At 44.9% G+C, this 22,079-nt stretch overlaps 1 protein-coding gene across 1 annotated transcript in view; it reads right to left on the reverse strand.

Annotated features, from left to right (window-relative positions):
* Positions 1-22,079, reverse strand: part of GRAP2 (GRB2 related adaptor protein 2) — a 215,108-nt gene that overhangs the window by 4,397 nt on the left and 188,632 nt on the right. The window contains exon 6 of the mRNA XM_069231286.1: positions 21,362-21,499. Within this exon, the coding sequence (XP_069087387.1) occupies positions 21,362-21,499 (138 nt within the window). The remainder of the gene's footprint in view (positions 1-21,361; positions 21,500-22,079) is intronic.

The following is a 22,079-nucleotide window of genomic DNA, read 5'->3' on the forward strand; positions in this document are numbered from 1 at the left end:
TTGTACGTCAGGGGAGGAACTTCTTACCAAATCCCATCACCAACTAATGTTCATGTTTGTCACCTAGGCATGTCACTTTAAGAAAGTAGTGATGTTGCTGAAGCTGCAAGGGAGGGTGGCCGGCAGCCATTTTAGTTTCCCTCAAACAAAGGCAAATGCAGTTAATACAAGAAGTATTAACTAACAAGTGAACACATCACCACATCTGGGAGGCTATGAAAGATGCCAAGACAAGAGGAGCAGCATTACATCTAGATATCTTTCTTCTGCATGTTCGTTTTTGTAGAATCGCAGCCTTTAAATAGAGTATCAATGAGTAATAACTTGGGGAGGGACAGAAGGGACAACTGGCCCCGCTCGAGTCTTCACAGCAATTTGTTTAGTGAGTGAAATTTTCTTAGATTTTTCATCACAGAAACCAGACTTTGACTTTTTGTAGCATGAACATTCCAGAAACAGATCCACGTGCTTTCCGTGTCCCGTCATTCCTGACAGTCACATTCTTCAGGTGTGCCCAATGTGAGATTTAGCACCACCCTCAGCAATAAGAGGCTTCCTTATTACCACCCCCTTAAATCGAGCCTTTGGCTCCTGTTCAACGACCCGAGAAGATGGATTGCAGTTTGGGCTCAATCTGGAATTTCAAATCCTAAACCCTTGGCAGATTCGGGTTCCTTGGACTCTCCTTATTTTGCCTCTCGTTATTTTATATTCATATGGCCCAGATTGTAGTTGGTATTTAAAGATTTCACCATGCTGAAGTTGGCTGGTGGTCCTCAGCCTCGAGAGGTGCTGTTTCTTACAAGGGGATCTTTTGAGGTTTCTTACCAAGTTCAGATATGACTTTATACACCTAGCACAACAACACAGCGGTGAATCCCAGGGCAAACAGACCCATACCGCACAATACCCTACAATATTGACATGCAAGTAGCATGTATCAAGTGTCAACAAACAGCTTTTCTGCCCCTTCAGTCTTCTCAAAAGGTGCATTTGTAGAAACACTTCAAACTATTGCATGGATGCAAAATGTTGAGAGCCCGAGCAGTTGAGGAAGGGGTCCTGTCTGGTATTTAAGGTGGCTGAACATCTCAAGCAAAAATAACTAATTTGCTTTTTGGGGGACCTCTATGGTGGCAGGGAACACTGTCCCATAAATGTGATGGTTTGAGGTGCAAATAGGCCAGATAGGTAGCCATCTTTAACATTCCTTTGTTTCTGCTTGTCTAACTCCCCTTGCAACTAAGTAGATAAAGAGGAAATACTCCAACCTGGGCACTGCGACCAGACAAGCATGAAGGATATTTTGAAAGATACAAATCAGCACAAGTAAAATATTACTCACCTATATCATTAGTCCTCCGTCAAGAGCATTTTAATTAAATTAATAAACAGTAGAATATCTGTGAACATATGGGCGATCCAGGGATCCCATATGCGCATGGATGCTGAGTGACTCCAGTGAAGGAGAAAAACATGTTACTTGTCCTCATTCCTAGTTCCCCATCATTGGTATGCTCTCTTAAACCACAGACAGCAGACTTTCTCCAAACACAAAACGGGAAATTGGATGCCACATATGTGCAGAGATATTCTAATGTTTTTGGGACAAAAGACAGTAGAATGATAGGTTTATTCAGGTAAATATGAATAGGATCCTTAGGTATAAACTTAGGATCGGTCCATAAAATGACTTTGTTCTTAGTAAAGCGGAGGTTTCTATCACTGTAAATGTATGCATTTCATCTACTCTGCGAGATGATGTAAGCACTGTTTTCTAGAAAATACATTTTAGATGCGATCTGTGGATTGGCTCGAATGGAAGCAGCATTAGCTGACTTAGGATAATATAAAGCTCCCAGGGTACTGGTGGACGCTATATAGGAGAAAATGCTCTGAAAAGCCTCGTCATACATTTTTTTATTATTCTCGTGAGAGAAGAGTGGTTGAATTATCCTCCGTCGTTCAAAATCATGAGATTTCTGCTATATGGACTCGTACTGACAAGAATTTACAGCCACTCTTGGCTAGCCTCAGTGAATATGTAAGTATCTGGTGAGGTGTTGTGGTCAATGGGTGGAATCCTTTGATTCGACACCAAGCACAGAAAAAAATCCATCTGGTGTTACAGATGATGTGGTAGCTGGCACCCTAACTTGTGCCAGGAAGTTTCTACATTCTGGTCCGAGATCTAAATAACCAAACTCTAGGTCGGTCAGGTACCATGGCATTAGGTTTAACTATAGGATGTCGTGGTGCAGAATTTCTCTTTTATGTCTGAAGAGGAGATTTGGGTGCATCTTCAGTGGTTCTGATGGGTGTACAGATATGTTCAGGGGCTCAATGAACCAGTACTGGTGAGGCCAGGCTGGGGCAATGAGAATAAGTACAATCCTTAGAACCCTGGGGATACGGGAAAATGTCAGAAAGGTATATGCAAACATATTGGACCATTCGATTGAAAAGGCATTGCACTGGGACCTGCTGGTGTAACACTGGAAATTTTTGTTGCTCTGGGTGACAAACAAGTTTAGTTTAGGGAGGCCCCTTTTGTGGAAGAGGTAGTCCTCTTTGATCTTGGGAAAGCTCAGTTCATGACATTCCAATAATGTATGGATGCGTGTAGATCATTTTGACATCCCGGGAGGTGCCCCACAGTGATATCCAGGTGGTGAGAAACACTCCAGCCCCAAAGCTGTTAGGACTCCCATGAGAGAGGCTGAGACCTTCTTCCTTCGCACTGTGAGCCATTGACGTTGTACTGTCCATCCCAATGAGGACCTCTTGACCTGCCAGTTTTGGGAGAAACACTTTTTGCCCAAGTCACTGGGTCCAAGGCTCCATGACATTGAAATGGAGCATCTTCTTTATGTCTGAACAGAGGACTCTGGGGTGGACAACTCTTGAGTATGAGCTCCCCAGCCATCCACAGACACATTAGTTGTGAACACCACTCAGTCTAATGGATGATGGAAAGAGAGGCCTGCATTGACATTTGTAGGGGATCTCCATGGTAGCAGTGCCTAATTCAGTCGCCTTATTACTACTACTGTGCTATCCATAAGGCATTTATTTGTTTCCATTAATTGTCCAGTTCTTGTTAGATGGGTCTTATTTGGAACCTGCAAAAGAGTAGAATGCCTGGGCAAGATGACATCAGGCCCAGCAGAGACTTGTACTGCCTGCCTGTGACTGTCTGTCTGGTGGAGAAATCTTTTTCCATGATTTGGAGCTTCAATGCTTTGTCCTATGAGGGGAAAGCGTTTCCTAATTGCATGTCTAGTATAGCTCCTAGGAACTGAAGTTTCAGTCTGGTTCTATGAAGTATTTGTTAATATTTAGTGTCAGCCCCAATCTGTGAAGCAGGCTGATGCATGTGCTCATAGTAGTTTTTGCCTCTTCCTTTGATGGAGCCTTGACAAGGCATTGATACAATTATGGGTACACCTGGTGACCCTGTCATCTGAGGAAAGCAGCAAACAGCGCTAGGCATTTGGTAAATATCGGAGGCGGTGATATGAGCCCAAAGGGAAGGGCCTTTGAATTGATAGTGCTGCCTGCAACTGAAAATCAGAGGAATTTCCAGTGCTTTCGATGTAGAGGGATAGGGATACACACATCTTAAAGATCCAGGGAGGCCAGGTTCCCTCCTTCCTTACTCATCAGGCGGACCTTTTGGATAACACCCATGCGAAAATAATGTTTTTTTTGGAACTTGCTCAGTTCTCTGAGGTCTAGAATCAGCCTCCATTGTCCAGTTCTTTATCAAAAAGAATCTGGAGTAACATCCCTGGTTTCTCTAGCATCTTGGGACCGTCTCTATTGCTTGCTTTCAGAGGAGAATTTTCTGTTGTAGCTCCGTCAAGTGAAGATGATGTTCTTTCTTGGGCAGGCAGACAGGTGGTTTCTGTAAAAATTCCAATGTATGTCCTGAGTGTATAATTTGCTGCACCTATCGGTCCAATGTTATGGACTCCCATGAGGGGATAAAAGGGAAATTCTTCTTCCCAGCTGCTGAGTTTTGGATGGGTGCTGGGCAGCTGCTGGAAGTCAAGCTCTCTTTTGGTTGTTGTTGGAATACGTTTGAAAGGGGCTCCTTTTACATTTGGATGATCTGCCATATCCTCGCCTTGGATCCGGCTAATTGGTCATATTTGGTTTATCAAGGGTGTTACTAGGGCCTGTCTTGACCCGCACACTGACTGAAGGCTCCTCTGAAAACCTGGGATCTGCGTGAGCCACGGAAAGTGGATGGACTGGGAAATTGTTACATTATCCGTATCTATATGAATATTCTCTATGGACTCACCCACAGGATGAGACCATCAAAGGGCATATCAAAGATCTTTGCTTGGATTGCTGGACAGAAAGCTGTAGATCTCACCCAACCCTACTGTCTTAAACACCACTGATACTGCCAGCTGACAGAAGCCTGCATTGGAAACGTTCACTGCTGCATCAATGAATGCTGCATAAGTTAATGCTCCTTCATTGATTACTGCTTTTGCAGCTTACTTCTTGTCCTCAGGAATGAGCTAGTGGTTAGATGACAGGCCACAGCTGTCGATCCTAACAGTCCAATATTGCTAAAGCATTAGCAACTTTGACTGATGTTGCCACCATTGAACTAACTCTCTGGCCAGAACTATCAATTCGGCGACCATCCCAGTCTGAATTTAACTTCTTAGCAGCTCTCTCCATTAGAGCATAAAACAGGATAAGTTGTCCAGATTGGAATCTGTCTAGGGGGGCAATTTATCGCCTTCCTTGTGTAACATATAGTCATTCTATTCTGGATCACTTCCATCATCTCCCTATTGGAGTTCACCTTCTTCCTACGCAGCTGAATACACAGAATCAATCAATCAATCAGGGTTCTTACAGAGCGTGGCTAATCACTTGTTTGGGTCTCAAGGCGCTTGGGGGGGGGGGAGGTTCTGCAGCTCAGTCGAAGCGCCAGATGGCCGGTTCAGTCGAAGAGCCATGTCTTGAGGTCCTTCCTGAATTGAGGCAGAGAAGGAGATTGCCTGAGATGGAGAGAAAGAGAGTTCCAGGTCTTAGCAGTGAGGTAGGAGAAGGATCTTCCTCCGGCTGTGGTCTTGCAGATCCGTGGGATGGTGGACAGGGCCAGGTGAGCAGAATGGAGTTGTCTAATAGGTGTGTGGAAGGTGAGGTGGTAGTTGAGGTTTGCAGGTCCAATGTTGTGGAGGGCCTTGTAGGCCTGTGTGAGGAGCTAGAAGGTGATTCTCTTGTGGATCAGGAGCCAGTGTAGGTCTCTCAGGTGCCCGGAGATGTGGCTGCGGCGAGGGATGTGCAGGGTAATTTTAGCAGCGGTGTTCTAGATTTTTCACATCTTTTGAAGCTTTTGGGTGGTGCCTACGTGGAGTGCATTGCCATAGTCAAGCTTGCTGCTGACTAGCGTCTGGGCAACTTGTTCTTCTGGATTCAATGTGGATCCGCTTGAAGATCTTTCAGAGCAGGTGGAGCGTGTGGAAGCAGGAGGACGAGACGGCGTTGACTTGGTAGTTCATAGAGAGTGAGGAGTAGAGAATAATGCCAAGGTTATGTGCATGGTCGGTCGGTGTGGGTGGGGGCTTGGAGCGCTGCGGGCCACCAGGAGTCATCCCAGGAAGAGGGGGTGGTGCCCAAAACGAGGACTTCTGTCTTGTCGGAGTTGAACTTGAAGGAGTTGTCTTTCATCCAGGCGGCGACTCCTTTCAGCCCGTTGTGGAAGTTGGTCTTCTCAACTGTAGGTTTGTCAGTCAGGAACAGGATGAGCTGAGTGTCATCAGCGTAGGAGACGATGTTGAGTCTGTGGTTTCTGATGACGTCTGCTTGCGGGACCATTTAGATGTTGAAGAGGGTGGGGCTCAGGGAGGAGCCTTGGGGGATGCCGCAGCGGTTCTCTATAGAATCGGATGTGAACGGTGGGAGCCTGACTCTCTGAGTTCGGCCGGTGAAGAAGGAGAGGATCCATTTCAGGGCTTTGCCGCAGATGCCAGCCTTGTGGAGTCTTGCACAGCGAGTGGGGTGGGAGACGGTGTCGAAGGCTGCCGAGATGTCAAGGAGGATGAGGGCTGCAGTTTCACCTTGGTCCAGGAGATTGGGGAATCTGATGAGTCTTCATTCCTCAAGTCTTTATGAGTCAGTGGGACCAGTGGTTGTTTAAGATATAGGTAGTGGAGCTAGGAGCAAAGGTAGAATAGGTGCAGTAGGTACTAAGGTTGGGGCAGCGGTAGGTTGCCCTGTAGATTGCAAAAGAAATAATCTTCAAAAAATGTTCATCATTTGTTGTAATTTTGCCAAAAATATGACAAGCACCTCCATGCCCTTTGGTTGTCTCCTATAACATAGATGCCCATAAGAGAGAGGAGAGTTGTCAACTAAGAAGATCTGGGGGTAACACTCATAGTCCTGATAATTGTCCTCTAGGCTATGTTTTTTTTCTTTAATTGTGGGAGATGAATTTGAGACAGGACATCATAGGAACCGAATAATAGCACTATTTGTTGCAGAGGTTGGAGCTCATCCTTCCTGGAGTGTTTTATAGAGGATACTCCAGTTTTTTTCCTGTGAGGTGGTGGCAGTAAGAAATTTAGATAGTAAGTCCAATTCTGTAAACTCTCTGTTTCCTTTTTTGTGCTGCCTTTGGGGAAGTGCTTGGGGAGCACTTTTCACTGAATCATCCCCAAATGAGAGGGCCTTCCTCTTGGCTGGAGGGTATGTTTTCTTCTTTTCCAAAACATACAGTGCCAACCTCCTTTCCCAGAGCTTCATAGTCCTAGATGGAAAAGTCTGACAAACGTCACAAACAATAATTAATTGCTCATGTGGAGCATCAGTATAGATCTTGTTCTCTGTGTCAGTCATGATAAGTTAGTAAAACAGGGATTATCCAGAACATTTTTATCCTAAAACGACTTACAGTACTCTGGAAGCTGAAGTTAGGGCTGGTTCAGTTCTAGGGTATACCTGAATGGTACCAAGATATAGTCACTGAGAGGTTAGAACAAAGTTCTCCTTGGGGACTCCATCACACACAATGTGCAAAAAAAATCTGAGCTGTGGTGGCCTCTAGGGGATGTAGGAGAGCTAGCACTTCAGTCTCATTGGCTGAAGTTCGAGTTACTTCAAATGATGTGGATGTGCTAATAAACAAATGTTGTTATTGAGGCCTATGGCAATTTTAACACTGTGTGCTGTTATTTAAGATTACCAGGGATTCCCATCCTAATGACGAGGATGATTCAAGCATATAAATATATAATATTTATATAAATGCATAAAAGATCAATTGCAAGAGAAGTGTGATAGTACCGTTTCATGATATGATATGAGGTATGGTAATGTTTATAAAGAAAAAGCCCACTTGTTCCTTGTCAAATCGATGACCTCCATGTGATTACTGTCTAAGGTATGACATCTCCTCTGGAAAGATATCAAAAAGAGGGGCATGTCTACCCCCATGCCTATTGTATCTGCACAATACAGTCCTAGACTTTGCAGATCTGAGTAAATTTGCAGTCATGGTACTGGCCTGCGTCATCAAGTTATCCATATTTCTCCCTTCATGGGCAGGAGGTACAGTACACAGAGAGGCATGGTTGTTGGAGCATCATTGTGATGCCATAAAAATCACTGAGGCAATCTTTTTGTACTCTGTGTGGCAAATATGAATATTCTCTGTGGCAATCTGTTTAATCTCAAAATGAGGAATGACCACATAAATGGAGGCTGGAGTTTGCATGTGGCTCTTTCCTGCTACACATATGTGGTGAAATATAAGCATTATGTTGGTTGACCTAATGGATTGTTCAAAGATGTAAAAATAGGAAGATGGGAGAGCCTAGATTTTATAAGCCTTAATGGCTTTATTTTAGGTGTCCCCAACCTACAATTGTCCCTGCTTCAACATAAATCAGTTGGGAAAATACATTCCCCCTGATTGTTCTCAAAATCTTCCACTTCACATTTTCAAATGCTGGCATGTGTGACGAAGTTCTCTGTGTCTTTAGTGGTTATAGATAGATTGAATCTTTTAGAGGCTCTTTTGACCAGACTATAAAACTTTGCAGTGTCATCTGGTGACAAGACTGATAGGGGAGGGATGTGAGGAAAAGGTTTCATGCCTCCTCCTGAAGCAATGCAGTATCCCATTTAGAGCAATGTAGTGCATCCATTTGCTTCCTGGGGTGCTCTTGGGTGGTACACAGTCCTCATCCTCTACATCATCCTAAGCTTCACTATCCTCTGTGGTGTCAGTCTCCGCCTCCAAAGAGACTGTGATGGGCTATGGAGGCGCATCCTGTGCTAGTGCTGTTTCTGTGGTGGTGCTGATGTTGAAGGAGACCACGGCAATGGATAAGGTTATTAAGGATCTGGGAAAGAGGTTCTGAAGTCTTACATCATAGCTTGCAGGTCCTTTAGGATGTCCAGCAAGAGTTGGGAAGTGTCATCATGTTAAGGGCCAAGGGAATTCTTTTTGTGGATTGTAAGAGATAAGAAGTTGATTTAACTTCATAAACTGTTTAGTTCGGTCAAGATAGAATCTGAGACACCTTCTGAAGTCTAGTGGATGTAAAGCTCTTTCTGTCACATCTGCGTTCATCTGTAGCAGCATGAGTGATACCTTGAGCACTTTAGAAGGTATGTAAGCCTGTACTGTGGTGGCCAGGTGACAGTTACGAGGATCAACATGCAGGGTTCCCTTTTCATCTTGGCGATTATTTTTGGCAGCAGAGAAATTCGTAAGAAGGGTAGGCAAACATCTTGCACCATTTGATCAAAGGGCATTCCTCCATGAGTTTGGTTGTGGATGCCTGCTTGCATTGAGTGGTAATGTTTGTTATCTATCATGACAAAGAGGCACATCCTTGGTTTCCACCAGGTACTGAATACTTTTATCAGAATAATGCCCTTTAACTCCTACTCTAGTCATTCTGCAGCTCTCTGCAAAGATGGGTTGCTTGTTCGTTCTTTTCCCCCGGGAGATGTTCTGCTGTTACTGCGATTCAGTAGTAAGTTGCCCAACAGCATAAGCTCTGAGATTCCAATGGCAGAATCTGATAGTGTGGTCATACCTGTTTGATTATAACTTCTCTGAGTTCTGGATACAAGGGAGAAAAGACCTGAGCGCTCTGCTGACAACTCCTGGCTTGTGCACACTTATGTGCTGATTTATTTCCTGTTGCGACCAGAAGCAGGTGGCCAACAGCTCCTGCAGGTTTGTTCCCCAACCATTCATCGAGGTGTCTGAGGTGGCCATGAACTGAGAGTGAAGGTGAAGAAATGTGAGGCTTTACTTGTATTCTCTGGCATTGTACCAACAAGGAAACGTTTGTTTCATTTTTAGTATTATGATTACCTTGTCTTTGAAAGATCCTGATGCCTGAGCTCTCTGTTTGTCCAATTCTACCTGGATTGGCCTCATGGGTAGTGGGCAGAATGAGACACTATGCTTATTGGCATCACGCCTAGTAGTCGCTTCAGGAGTAATACTTTCACTTTGGATTGTTTTAGTAGTTATCTTGCTGTGAGAGCTAATTCTCTTTCTGTTGATGGATATGCCTTTGCCTTCTTAGTGTCTGTTATGGCTCCTAAGCAGGGAAACTTTCAAGAAGGTATTCAAGAAGATGTGCTGCTACTGAGCTTGAGAGCTAATAATTTGAAAAGCTGATACAGGCTGCTATTGAGTTGTTTGTAGAGGTCATTTCATCCCTGTTATTGAAGAATCTTGGATGACCTCATCGGTGGTCACACCCACATTGTCTGCCCATTCTACGTGCGCTGTAGACTGGTCACAGTGATCTGTATCTCCTCTGTCACTTTCTGCCTCATCCTTCTTTATATTAAAGAACATTGCCAAAGGTTTACCCATGACTCTGCTGAGCGATTTACCATTGGCAAAATTAGTATGGTGCAGGTAACCTGTTTCCTTGGAATCTGTGATACTTTACTGGGTCCTAAATGGGGTGATCATCGTTGAACAGGTCAGCAATAGAAATGCAGCCATTGATGTAAGAGCAGTTAATGAAAGGATCTGAACTGAGGATGTAGCCACACATTGGATGATCCACTGGGTAAGCACTGATGATGCCAAAGCAAAGAAGACAAGCATAGGGGCAGATCTGCGGATATTTGGTCAACGATGATGCCGGTTACTGATCAGGAAGAAAATGTCTTAACAGTCGTAAAAGAAAAGAATGTTTTCCTGGCTCAACAATCTAAAAACATTTCTCCTCAGCTAAAAGTCTTCTAGAGGGTTTGGTGACCCCTGTACCAGGTTAAAGTAAAAGGACATGTAGGTTGATAAAAGACTTCAGAATCTGTGGTACTGCTACAGTGGCCTCCAGGGGGAGTGAAGTTCAGAGCACATTCACATCACTAGGTAAAGTCTTTGTCAATGTGCTACTAAACATAAACAAAACACTGTTCCATAGCTTTTTGAGCATGTTCACAGCTGTTGTCAAGGACCAGAGGACTTCCAACATAAGAACAGGGAATGATTCAAGCATGTTAATCTATGAAAGATTCAATGCTGGAAAAGGAAATAAGTTACTTACATGTAGCTGTACTTCATGTAACTGTACTTCTCCAGGACTGCCATCTTTCATAGATTCACATGCTTGAATCATTCCCTGTCATCGAAGTGGGAGTTCTACAGTACCATAATAAAGCAGTACATGACATCACAATAGGAAATCATGGCAATGAAAAATTCACTTTAATATCTTATCCATGTCTTTAAAAAATAAAGGAACTCCAGCCAATCAAGTGACAGCACCCTCTAGAATACTCCCTGCAGAGGCTGGTTACCTCAGATTTTCAAGCACTAGTGGGAATGTAACCCGGTAACAATAAGAGGAACCTCTACGGGAAGAAAGGTGGGTCACGTGTGAATCTATGAAAGATGCTAATACTGGAGAACTATAGTTACATGTAAGACTTGAATCAGAATAGCAAGCAATTACTGCATTTATATCTATAAATATATATATGCAATAAAGATTAGAAAACTCTGGGTAGTTCCAAAGTTTAGGTGGAGAGCAGCTCTAGTAAGGAGCACCCTGCAACACCAGCGACACTGTGTTCTCTATTGTTTTTTGCATAATTTGACACTGTGTCTAACCTATGCTTTAAGACTTTGCAGTATAAATTGCAAAATACTTTATCACTATCTAGCTCGGCGTGGATAGCACTGTGCTGATCCTATGCTTAAAAACTTTGCTAGATAAACATACATTTGAGGTGAGCAAATCTAGAGTGTCACCGGTGTTGCAGGGTGCTCCTTACTAGAGCTGCTCTCCACCTAAACTTGGGAACTACCCAGAGTTCTCTATTCTTTTTTGCATAATTTATATGTCACTCTAACCCTTAAAGGGATTTGTTTTCACTTATACTGGGTGCTCCCTTGTGTCTGGACAAAGCTAAATCTCTCTGATGAGCTCTAATGAGAGCGAAACATGTGTCAGGGGTTGCTTTTACTCATTCCAGGTTGGCTTTGAAGGTATTTTACCAGTCCAAAACTATAATACTGTGCCTGGAGTGGTAAATGCTTTTTGTCATTTTACAGCTTGGCATGGTAGACACTGTTTCAAGCCTATGCTTAAAGACTGCTGTATAAATGGCAAAAGACTTTGTCACTATCTAGCTTGGTGTGGATAGCACCGTGTTGATCCTATGCCTAAACACTTTGCTAGATAAACAGATATTTGAGGTGAGCAAATCTAAAGTGTTGCAGGGTGCTCCTTACTACAGCTGCTCGCCACCTAAACTTGAGAACTACCCATAGTTTTCTATTCTTTTTTGCATAATATATGTGTCACTCTAACCCTGAAAGGGATTTGTTTTGACTTATACTGGGTGCTCCCTTGTGTCTGGACAAAGCTAAACCTCTCTGATGATCGGATGAGAGCAAAACACGTGTCAGGGGTTGCTTTTACTCATTCCAGGTTGGCTTGGACAGTATTTTACCAGTCCAAAGCTACAATACTGTGCCTGGAGTGGTAAATGGCTTCTGTCATTTTACAGCTCAGCAAGGTTGACACTGTATCAAACCTATGCTTAAAGACTTTGCTGTATAAATGGCAAAAGACTTTGTCACTATCTAGCTCGGCGTGGATAGCACTGTGCTGATCCTATGCTTAAAAACTTTGCTAGATAAACAGACATTTGAGGTGAGCAAATCTAGAGTGTTTCTGGTGTTGCAGGGTGCTCCTTACTGGAGCTGCTCTCCACCTAAACTTGGAAACTTCCCTGAGTTCTCTATTTTTTTTTGCATAATTTATGTGTCACTCTAACCCTGAAAGGGATTTGTTTTGATATTTATTTATATATATATATATATATATATATATATATATATATATATATATATATATATATATTACCTAATGGTGGTCACCACTAGGTAGTTGTAGTAAGGACCTAGTTTCTATAGAAATAGTGTTTTCTGTTTTGCTAATAACTTTGATGCCGTTTGATTAATCTTCACAAAAAGTTTCACTAAAATATGATGCTTACTTCAGCTGCTGTCTGGAAAGTTTTGGGATGATCTGTCAAGTGGGGGCTGAGAAAAATGGAAGAGGGGGGGCTCCCAAAAAACAGTTTTGCCCATTCATTTTTCCCAAAGGGATTTTGAACAGCGATACCACCCAAACTACTGGACAGAATTACACCAAATTTGGCAGAAAAGTAGTGCTTGATCTAGAAAGAGCCCTTTTTCTTATTTGGTGTAAATCTGTTCAATAGTTGTTGAGAAATTAAAGAAAATCCAGATTTGTATATATATGGACGCAAAGGCTTTGCAAACTCTCCCCACTTCGTACCGAGATTTGTTTCAACAAGGAAGTGTTGGCAGCCGTCTTGGGACTTGCCTTGAGGTGAGTCTCAGAAAAAACAGAATAAAAAAAACAACAGGGGCCAGGGTAGGGAAACCCTGAACCCTTAGCTCTGTTTCTGGGGACCGCAATTTGCAGCAGATCTGGCAAAAATAATTTAAAAAAAATTAGTGCGGGCTCCTGCACTTGTTTTTTAGTAAGCCCCAGGCGGGCCAGGTCCTGGGGGCATTGCCATTTTAATGCAGGGGGGCTACCGGGTCCCCCTGCAGCCATAAGGACCACAACCTCTTTGGGGCTTTCACCTAATATGATGCAGGGGGGCCACGCAGCCTCCACAGCAGCCCCCGGGACCACCACCTCTTCAGGGCTATCACCTAATACGACGCGGAGGCTACAAGTGTAAAGGGGGGCCATTTCAGACCACCACCTCCCTAGGACAATAGTTGTTGGAGGGGTGCTGCGCAGCCTTGTGGAGCCAATGATGGCCCGGGGGACTGCCACCTCCAAGGGTCGGCTCCTGCTATGTCCCGGGGTGCCCACCCCGGAACATAGCTGTTTGCTTTTGCTTGGTGGGAGCTGACATCCCCCACCAAGCAAAAGCAAAGAAAGTCCGCTTTCTAACAGTGGGAGCTGTCAAACTCCCACTGCAGGAAACCAGAGTTTTCATCTGTTTCCCTGCACACATATTTAAAGCAGCTCCTTGCTTGTGGGACAAATGCCAGCTGTAACTCGTGCCCTAAGGTAACTATAACTCGCACCCTCTCCATACACTGCTAATTACCCCACAAATTACGGCACTCATGACTTCTTTGATAACATCATTAATAACATCAATGTAATATTTGCAGTCAAACTTTAGACGAAAAAACTGCACGGTGGGGGCACGAGTTATAGTTATCTTAGGGCACAAGTTACAGTTACTTGAGATAACTCTAACTGTAACAGGTGAATTTCTATGGTTTGGCACGCTTAAAATGTGAGCCTTTCTATAATGTCCATGTAACCTTTGTTTTTTAAAGTGATTCATCGAGCAATGCTTACCTTTGTAACTGGGGCACACTTACGGTTATTCCCATAAGTTACCAGCAGTTGTTCTGTCTTCCTGAAGAGTGCAGATAACAGTTTAGACATCTTTTGACATCCAACATATGCAAAGATCTTTCCACTGTTGACTGAGGGTTTGTAAAGAGAATCCTTAGGCCCATATTTATACTTTTTTAGTGCCGCATTTGCGCCGCCTTTTGACGCAAAAGCGGCGCAAACTTACAAAATACAATTGTATTTTGTACGTTTGCGCTGCTTTTACGTCAAAAAACGACGCAAATGCGGCGCTAAAAAAGTATAAATATGGGCCTTAGTATCACAGACTCATTCAAAAGAAAATCCGAAAGGACTTTGGGGATACATTTCAGACTAGTTCTGAGCATCACATGGTTTTCTGTAAAACGTAAAAAAGCCTCTTGAATGGTAAAGGCTTGTTTCTCACTAACCCCTCTGGCTGATGTTAAAGGTAGCAGTAATGCTACTTTCCATGACAGAAATTTGAGGTCCACTTTTTTATTGGCTCAAATGGACTTTTCATTAATTGTGCCAGCTGCCACACAGGAGGAGGAGACTGTACTGGTGGAAACACCCTGAATAGTCCTTAAAATAATTGCTTAATGAGCCTGTTAGACCAAAGTGATAGAGAGTTTGAAGAGCGTCTATATCTTGACATTGCAGCAAGGTGTACTTAAATAGACGCATAGACCAATCCTGATGTTGCCAGAGACAAGAGATAAGGCAATATTTGTTCAGGAGAAGCCGGAATAGGGTGAATGTGAGACTACTGGCACCATAGACAGAAACGTTTTCACTTTATTCTACACATTTTTGTAGTAGTGTCCATTCTAGCTTTAGCTATAATGTCCCTGGAGTCTTGAGAGATATTTAGGTCTGTGAACTCATGGAATTCAGGAGCAATGCGGATAAGTGTAGAGAAGTCGGGTCTGGATGAAGGACCTGGCCTTGGCTCATCGTCAAGAGTGTCTTGAATGGTTTCAGCTGAATTTGGTTGGTTTCTCAGAGCAGGAGCAGCTCTTTGAATCAATGCTGTCTGGGCCATTTCTGAGCTGTCAGCATTATACAACACTGCTCTGGCTTCATCTTGTTGAGAAGCCTGGGTATGAGAGGTATGGGGGAAAAAGTGTTTGCAAAGATCCCTGACCACTCAATCAAAAAGGCATTCATCCACAATACTGGATGGGGATGCCAGCGGGCATAAAACTGGCCTTTCCAGTTCTTTTTAGTGGCAAAGAGACCTAGAGCTGGTGTGCCCCACAGGGAGCAGATCTAGTTCAGGGTCAGCTGATCAAGTTCCCATTCGTGGTAGCTGGTTCTTGTTCTGGTTAGCATGTGCACTCAGAGGTTGCTTTTACCAGGAACATGCTACCCTCAAAGGGTTGTACTGTGTTGTATGGTCTAGTTCCAGATCTGCTGAGCTTCCATAGAAAGGGCTAGCAATCTTGTGCCCCCGTACTTGTTTAGACAGTGCATACTGGTGGTATTGTCAGTGCAAATTAACACTGACAAACCTGCTATCCTTGGCAGGAAGGCTTAAATACTTAAATGAATCGGTTTGAGCAATAGCTGATTGATGTGCATGCTCTTCTAGTCTGGACTCCACTTTCCACTTATTTGGAGGTCTTGAAGATTGCCTCCCAGCCCTCTAAGGCGGCATCTGTGGTAATCACATAGGGGGTCATTATGACCTTGGGGGTAGGTGGTAATGTGGCGGTAGTACCGCAAACAGGCTGGCGGTACATACTGCCACATTATGAAATTGGCGGGTTTGCTGCAGCCAATTTACCATTCCTACCGCCATGGCGGTAGCAGCCGCTGGGCCGGTGATAACAATCTCCAGCCCGGCAGCCGCCATGGTACCGCCGGCGGCATTTTGAGCCTGCCTACCGCCATGGTTTTTGTGGTGTTAGCAACGGCACAAAAACCATGGCGGTAGGCCCTACCAGTGATAGGAAATTCCTTCCCTGTCACTGGTAGGAGGCTCACCCACTCCCCCAAACACTCCCCAGATGATCCCCACTACCCTCCATCCACGCTCCCCCCCTTCCAATTCCTCCCCCATACACGCAGACACGTACCATGCATGCACCCACCCACTCACACTGGCATACACGCATTCATACACACATACATCCATTCATGCTCGCACACATCCGTACACACATTCACACTGACATGCAAATACGCATTCACATTTCCATTCTTACACCCATTCACACACATGCATACACCCATGCAAACAACACTACACACAGACGCATTCATGCACACACTCACACATTCATGCACACTACCCCACACACACACACACACAACATCCCCCTCCCCTGTCAGAAGCCCAACTTACCTGCATCCAGGTGGTCTTCCGGCAGGGAACGGGACGAGGTGCTGCTACCGCCAGCAGCGCCTGCCAGCAGAACACTGCCAGGCCGTATCATGTGTCATGACACGGCTGGCGGCGGTCTACTGGCGTGGCGGTGCTGGTGGTAGCAGCGCCACCTTACCACCATCCGTCAGTATGGCCACGGCCGGATTTCCGCCTTTCTTGTGGCGGAAGTCCGGCTGTGGTCATAATCTGGTGAACGGATGGTAGCCGCAGTGATGGTCTTTTGGCGGCCGTCACCGCAGCGGTAGGCGGTTTATACTGCCAATGGGGGTCATTCTGACTTTGACGGGCGGCAGAGGCCGCCCGCCAAAGTCCCGCCGGCAGAATACCGCTGCGCGGTCAAAAGACCGCCGCGGGAATTCTGAGTTTCCCGCTGGGCTGGCGGACGACCGCCAGAAGGCCGCCCGCCAGCCCAGCGGGAAACCCCCTTCCATGAGGATGCCGGCTCCGAATGGAGCCGGCGGAGTGGAAGGGGTGCGACGGGTGCAGTTGCACCCGTCGCGATTTTCAGTGTCTGCTTGGCAGACACTGAAAATCTTGGTGGGGCCCTGTTAGGGGGCCCCTGCAGTGCCCATGCTATTGGCATGGGCACTGCAGGGGCCCCCAGGGGCCCCACGACACCCGTTACCGCCAGCCAGGTTCTGGCAGTCAAAACCGCCAGAACCAGGCTGGCGGTAAGGGGGTCGGAATCCCCATGGGGGCGCTGCTTGCAGCGCCGCCATGTAGGATTCCCTTGGGCAGCGGGAAACCGGCGGGACACCGCCGGTTTCCCGTTTCTGACCGCGGCTGTACCGCCGCGGTCAGAATGCCCATGGGAGCACCGCCAGCCTGTTGGCGGTGCTCTCGCGGTCGTTGGCCCTGGCGGTCCATGACCGCCAGGGTCAGAATGACCCCCAATGTCTTAATGTGGGCCATAATCGGGTATCTGAGGCAAGAATGTTAAGCCTTTGGAGAGATTGTTAGCTCTTGTCCACCAGGTTTCAGCTTCTTTCATGCTTGGTGTGATCTCTACCAAATGATCATTCTGTCCAGGCCTATTGCTTGCCTAGTACCTCCTGTAAAGGTCTCATTTCAGACAGGAGAACGGGAGTAGAGATATGGCAGATGACATCATGCCTTGTAGCGATCTGAACAGATGTACTGAAATAGACTTCCTTCTCAACGATTTGAGGGCTAACTGCTGGAGCTTTTGCTGTCTGTACCAAGATAAGAATGTTTTGTCTTGGGTGGTATCCAAAGCAGCTCCCAGGAATATTATTCTGTTTGATGGCAGAATCAATGATTTCTGTTGACTGACAGATCTAAATTGTTGAAGAATGTTAGGCAAGCTTCCATGGCTCCTGGTGCTTGACAGGCCGTTGGTACTTTTATCAGACAATTGTTGAGGTATGGGAATAACTGATAGCCCTTCCATAGGGAAGCTTCCACAGGAGCAATTTTTATAAAGATGCAGGGAACTTATCTGAGGCAGAATGGGATGACTTTGAATTGATAGTGAGTGCCGGCTACAGTGAATCTTAAAAATTTGTGATGTTTGGGATGAATGGGGATTTGAATATATGCCTTCTGTAAAGCCAGTGTTGTCATGTAGTCTCTGTGGTTGAGAAGATGCAAAATATCTGGAAGGGTTACCATGCGAGAGGATTGGTTCCGTAGACTTTTGTTCAACTTTCGAAGATCCAGAATGGATTGCCATTCACCTGATTTCTTTTTTATGAGAAAAAACTGGAGAAGAAACCCATTTCCTTTTGAGAGCAGGGAACTTTTTCTATTGCTTCTTTGCTAAACATGGTGAGGGCTTCCTTCCAGAGTAAGTGAAGATGAGGCGGGTGCACTCCCTTTGGTGGAATAATCAGCAGTCTTTTGATGAATTCTACAGTATGCTGATAAGTGACGAGGCATAATACCCATCTGTTGGATGTTATCTGCCGCCACTGATGGAAGAAGTTGGAGATTTTTTGCACCAACAACTTCAGACGTATAGGGCGTAACTGGCATTTCCAGGAGATCATTGCTTTCTGTTAGTTTCTCTTCCTTGGGGGGTTTGCTACTGTCTAGGCATTTGCTTACTATAACCTGCCGCAGGTGGTGGTAGAAAGGACTGCTGCTGGTAGGATAGCCTTTGTTGCTGCTGGAAGGGTTGAAATTGTTGAAACTGCTGGTAACCTGCTCTGTAGGATGCAAAACCCCTTGCTTTTGCTCCTCGAAAGGCCACTTTGCAAAATTGTACGGTGCCCAGCGATCTTGAAGTGTGAGAATCTGCCTTAATGGCCTATAAGGTGTCATCCATGTGTTTCCAAAATAGGGCTTCACCAACATAAGCCATGTCTAGAATCTTACTCTGTACCTCAGGCCGAAAAGACATTGCTTTCAATCATCTCTGCTGCCTTAAGATGCCGCAGCATCTGCTAGCTGCCAAAACCGAATTGATGCAATGTATACCGCACAGTAAATGATCTCAGAAGATGCTCTTTCTCCCTCTTGTAATATTGTCTTTATCTCTGTTCTTTTGTCTTCGGACACGAGTTCTATGACAACACTAATGTCAGACCACATTTGCCAGTCGTACTGGTCCAATATGGCCAAGGAGTTGGCAGCATGTACTGTGATTTCTGACATTTGGAAAATCTTTTGCCAATATTATCTAGGCATCTGCCCTCTCTGGTGGAGTTGAGAGAGGTGTGGAAGGATTTTTCGGCCTGCGCTGAGCTGCCTGGGGTATTACCGAATCCAGCTTTGGGTGCCGTGTTAGTCAGGCAGGCGAATTCTCTGGTGCCTTATATTTTTTGTCTATTCACGGTAAGACACCCATGACCGTTGCTGGATTATTCATTATTTTTGTGCCCTCCTCCCAGATGTAATCCACTATGCGGTTTGCTCGCACAGATCTCTTGGCAGGCTCTTTGAAATCATAAAGAAACAGTTCGTTTAACTGTCACTGGCAGTTTAAATCTTTTCATGTCGTGGAAACCCACAATGCTGTCCGGAGGAGCGTCCACTGGTTGTTGCGCAAGTGGAGATTGAGTGGGAATTGAGTAATCACCCCATTCATTGGAAGTGAATTGAATGTCTGCTATCTCTCCCTCTTCTCTGCATCGTCGGATGAGGAAAGGTCATCCCTAGGAGATGCAACAATGTTGCCATGCGGGGTGTCAGGCTGGAGGAATAGGCCTAGGCATTCTAAGAAACAGAAATGGGGCCGAGCACTAGGCTGTTTTGGGGATGGAGATTTAGTGGGCTCTGGAAACCTCTGATACTAATCTTGCAGCATCCCTTGTAAGTCTTGAAACAGGGTCAAAGGATTCTGTACCATACTTTCTTGGGAAGTAGAGTGGCCATAATGCTGGACATGTTGCCCCTGGTGCTTAGGCCTCTCAGCGTAACTCGTCTGCTGAGATCCATAGTATTCCTCGTAGTTCTGTTCCTCATCCTCATCCTGAAACTTGACATGGAGCTCAGAAGGGCAAGGAGGCTGTTCCAAATGGGCTATGATCATCTTCCACATCAAGAAGGTGACATGTAAGGCAGGGAGGAACCCTACTAGGCGAAGTGTGTTCAGAAAGCAGAATTTGTACTTTTTACACTTGTCAATGGTGTCATCAACAAGGTCATGATTGCAGTATCATGGACGTTTTATTTTTACATCTTCAACATTGACAAAGCCATCAATGTTATTGTTGTCCACTGCTGTCCTGGTGCCGCCGCCGAAGTCTTCAGTGACGATACTTTCACCAACGGGATTGGCTCGAGGATGTAATGAATAGCGTTGTTGATGTAGTCATCATCAATGCGGATGTCGACATCACTGTAGTCACTTTTGTCATCTTCGACGATGGTGTTTTTGATGGCGAGGTCATCGACATCAAGGTTTGTAAAGCAATTTTTGGCTTTGTCGTTGCAGTTCTGAGGGGGACTTCTCTGAGCACACTCCATACTTGGAAGAAGGAGCGGTAGGTTCAGACCCTGCAATTTCTGAGGAGAATTTTCCTCTTTTCTCCTTTTTGGTAACTGTCTCTGACAGACTTGTGAGTCTTTTTTAAGTTTAAGGCCTTTCTAAACTTCTCTGATGTCCCCTGGTCATGCTACCTTTTCCTTTTGTGTAACCTTTTCTGAGAGGTTGAAGAGGTTACTGTCTTCCTCCTCTAAATAAGGGGATCTTTTAGATTTTCATGTTTGTAGCCAAAGAAGAAGCCTCTCTATCTTTCAGGGTCTTAGTTGAAAAGGTGCAACACATTTTGCAGTCCTTTCCCTTAAGTTGAGGGTAGAGGCAGCAGATACAGAACTTGTGGTGGTCTTCAGATTGAAGTTGCTTCTTCCCAAAGGTACCACAGGGTCTGAAAAGCTTTTTCTTTCAAGAGTATGGCATGGTAATAGGTAGTAGGTATGTTCTTTCTACACTGGTTAAAGAAAACTGAGCAGGGCTCAGAGAGACTTCCTTCCCATGACGTACTGTAGAAAATATGGGGGATCCAGACTAAGTAGGGAGGTTTTTAGAGGGTGCTGTCACCTGATTGGCTGGAGTTTTTTTTAAAATGACATGGATAAGTTATTAAAATGAATGTTTCATTGCCATTATATCCTATAGTAATATCATGTACTGCATTATTATGGTACGTGGGACTCCCACTTCAATGACGGGGAATGATTCAAGCATGTGAATCTATGAAAGATCCAATACTGGAGAAACTGTTTTCTATCTACAAAATGTCCCCTTCCATCTGCAAAATGCATGACTTCAGAAACAAAATGTGCCCTTGTCATTTACAAAACAACTCCTCAAGCTTCAAAACATGCACCTCCAAGCTACACAACGTGGAGGTTTGGAGAGGTCTGACATTAGGATGGTATTTCTTAACTACTTGCACAATTTATCTATCAGAAAGCTATTTGCAGAAATAGAGATCTTAGAGTATTTTCTGCATCCCTCTGAAACCCAGTGCTGATAAGGGGGCAAAGGGAACAGCAAAGGTGTCACAGGTGAATACTGGGGCGCAGTGATACAGATATTTATTAGCAACCCTTGATCCATACAGGTGTTGTTGGTGTTTACAATATAGTATTTTTCTGAAGTTACCTGCAGGGGTGCTGGCACATATCGACTAATCTCTGCTTCAGTGTGCCGTCGACTTGGGGTAGGTTGCGGGGGTCTATCGGCCATGGCACTGAAACCCCGGGTTGTAGGCGGCCGGTCGAGGCTCCCCACACGTCTTTCCTGGAAGATGTTACAAATGTTAAATATTTACCAGTTGTGTCAAATAATGCCATTTCATCAATTCGAATATTTTAATATTTACATCTCCCTCTCCAGGGGCTGTGACACTCCCAGCTTTGTGCAGCGGGTACTGCACTTGGTGCTTCCTCCCCCGGGGCTATGTTATTTCCGTAGACTCACCTAGCCCACCACCACGGTGTCACTGTAAGAGTGGGACTTATCTTTCCTGTCAGAGAACAAGTCACTTTATACAGCTCTCCCCTCCTCTCCAAGTAAGGACAGTACTTTACTTTATCTGCCCAGTAGCTGTTTTACCTCAGCAGAATTCAGAGTTTCTTCAAACAAGCTTTGTGCAAAAACGATTACATAGCTTTAAATCCTTCAACGTGCTGTGTTGCTTCAGCATCACTCCAAACCTTGACCATGTAACGCTGCTAAGTGTAACATTTTGTATCACATTTGGTATACACTTTATTATGGTCAATTTGATTGTCTGATCATGCTTCTATCACGTTGACACCTTAATTAGATTTTACCAATGTGCTGTGCATATCAAAAACAGAGAACGTCAGCATCTCAC

This window comes from Pleurodeles waltl, chromosome 4_2, assembly GCF_031143425.1.
Source record: "Pleurodeles waltl isolate 20211129_DDA chromosome 4_2, aPleWal1.hap1.20221129, whole genome shotgun sequence".
Lineage (NCBI taxonomy): Eukaryota > Metazoa > Chordata > Amphibia > Caudata > Salamandridae > Pleurodeles > Pleurodeles waltl.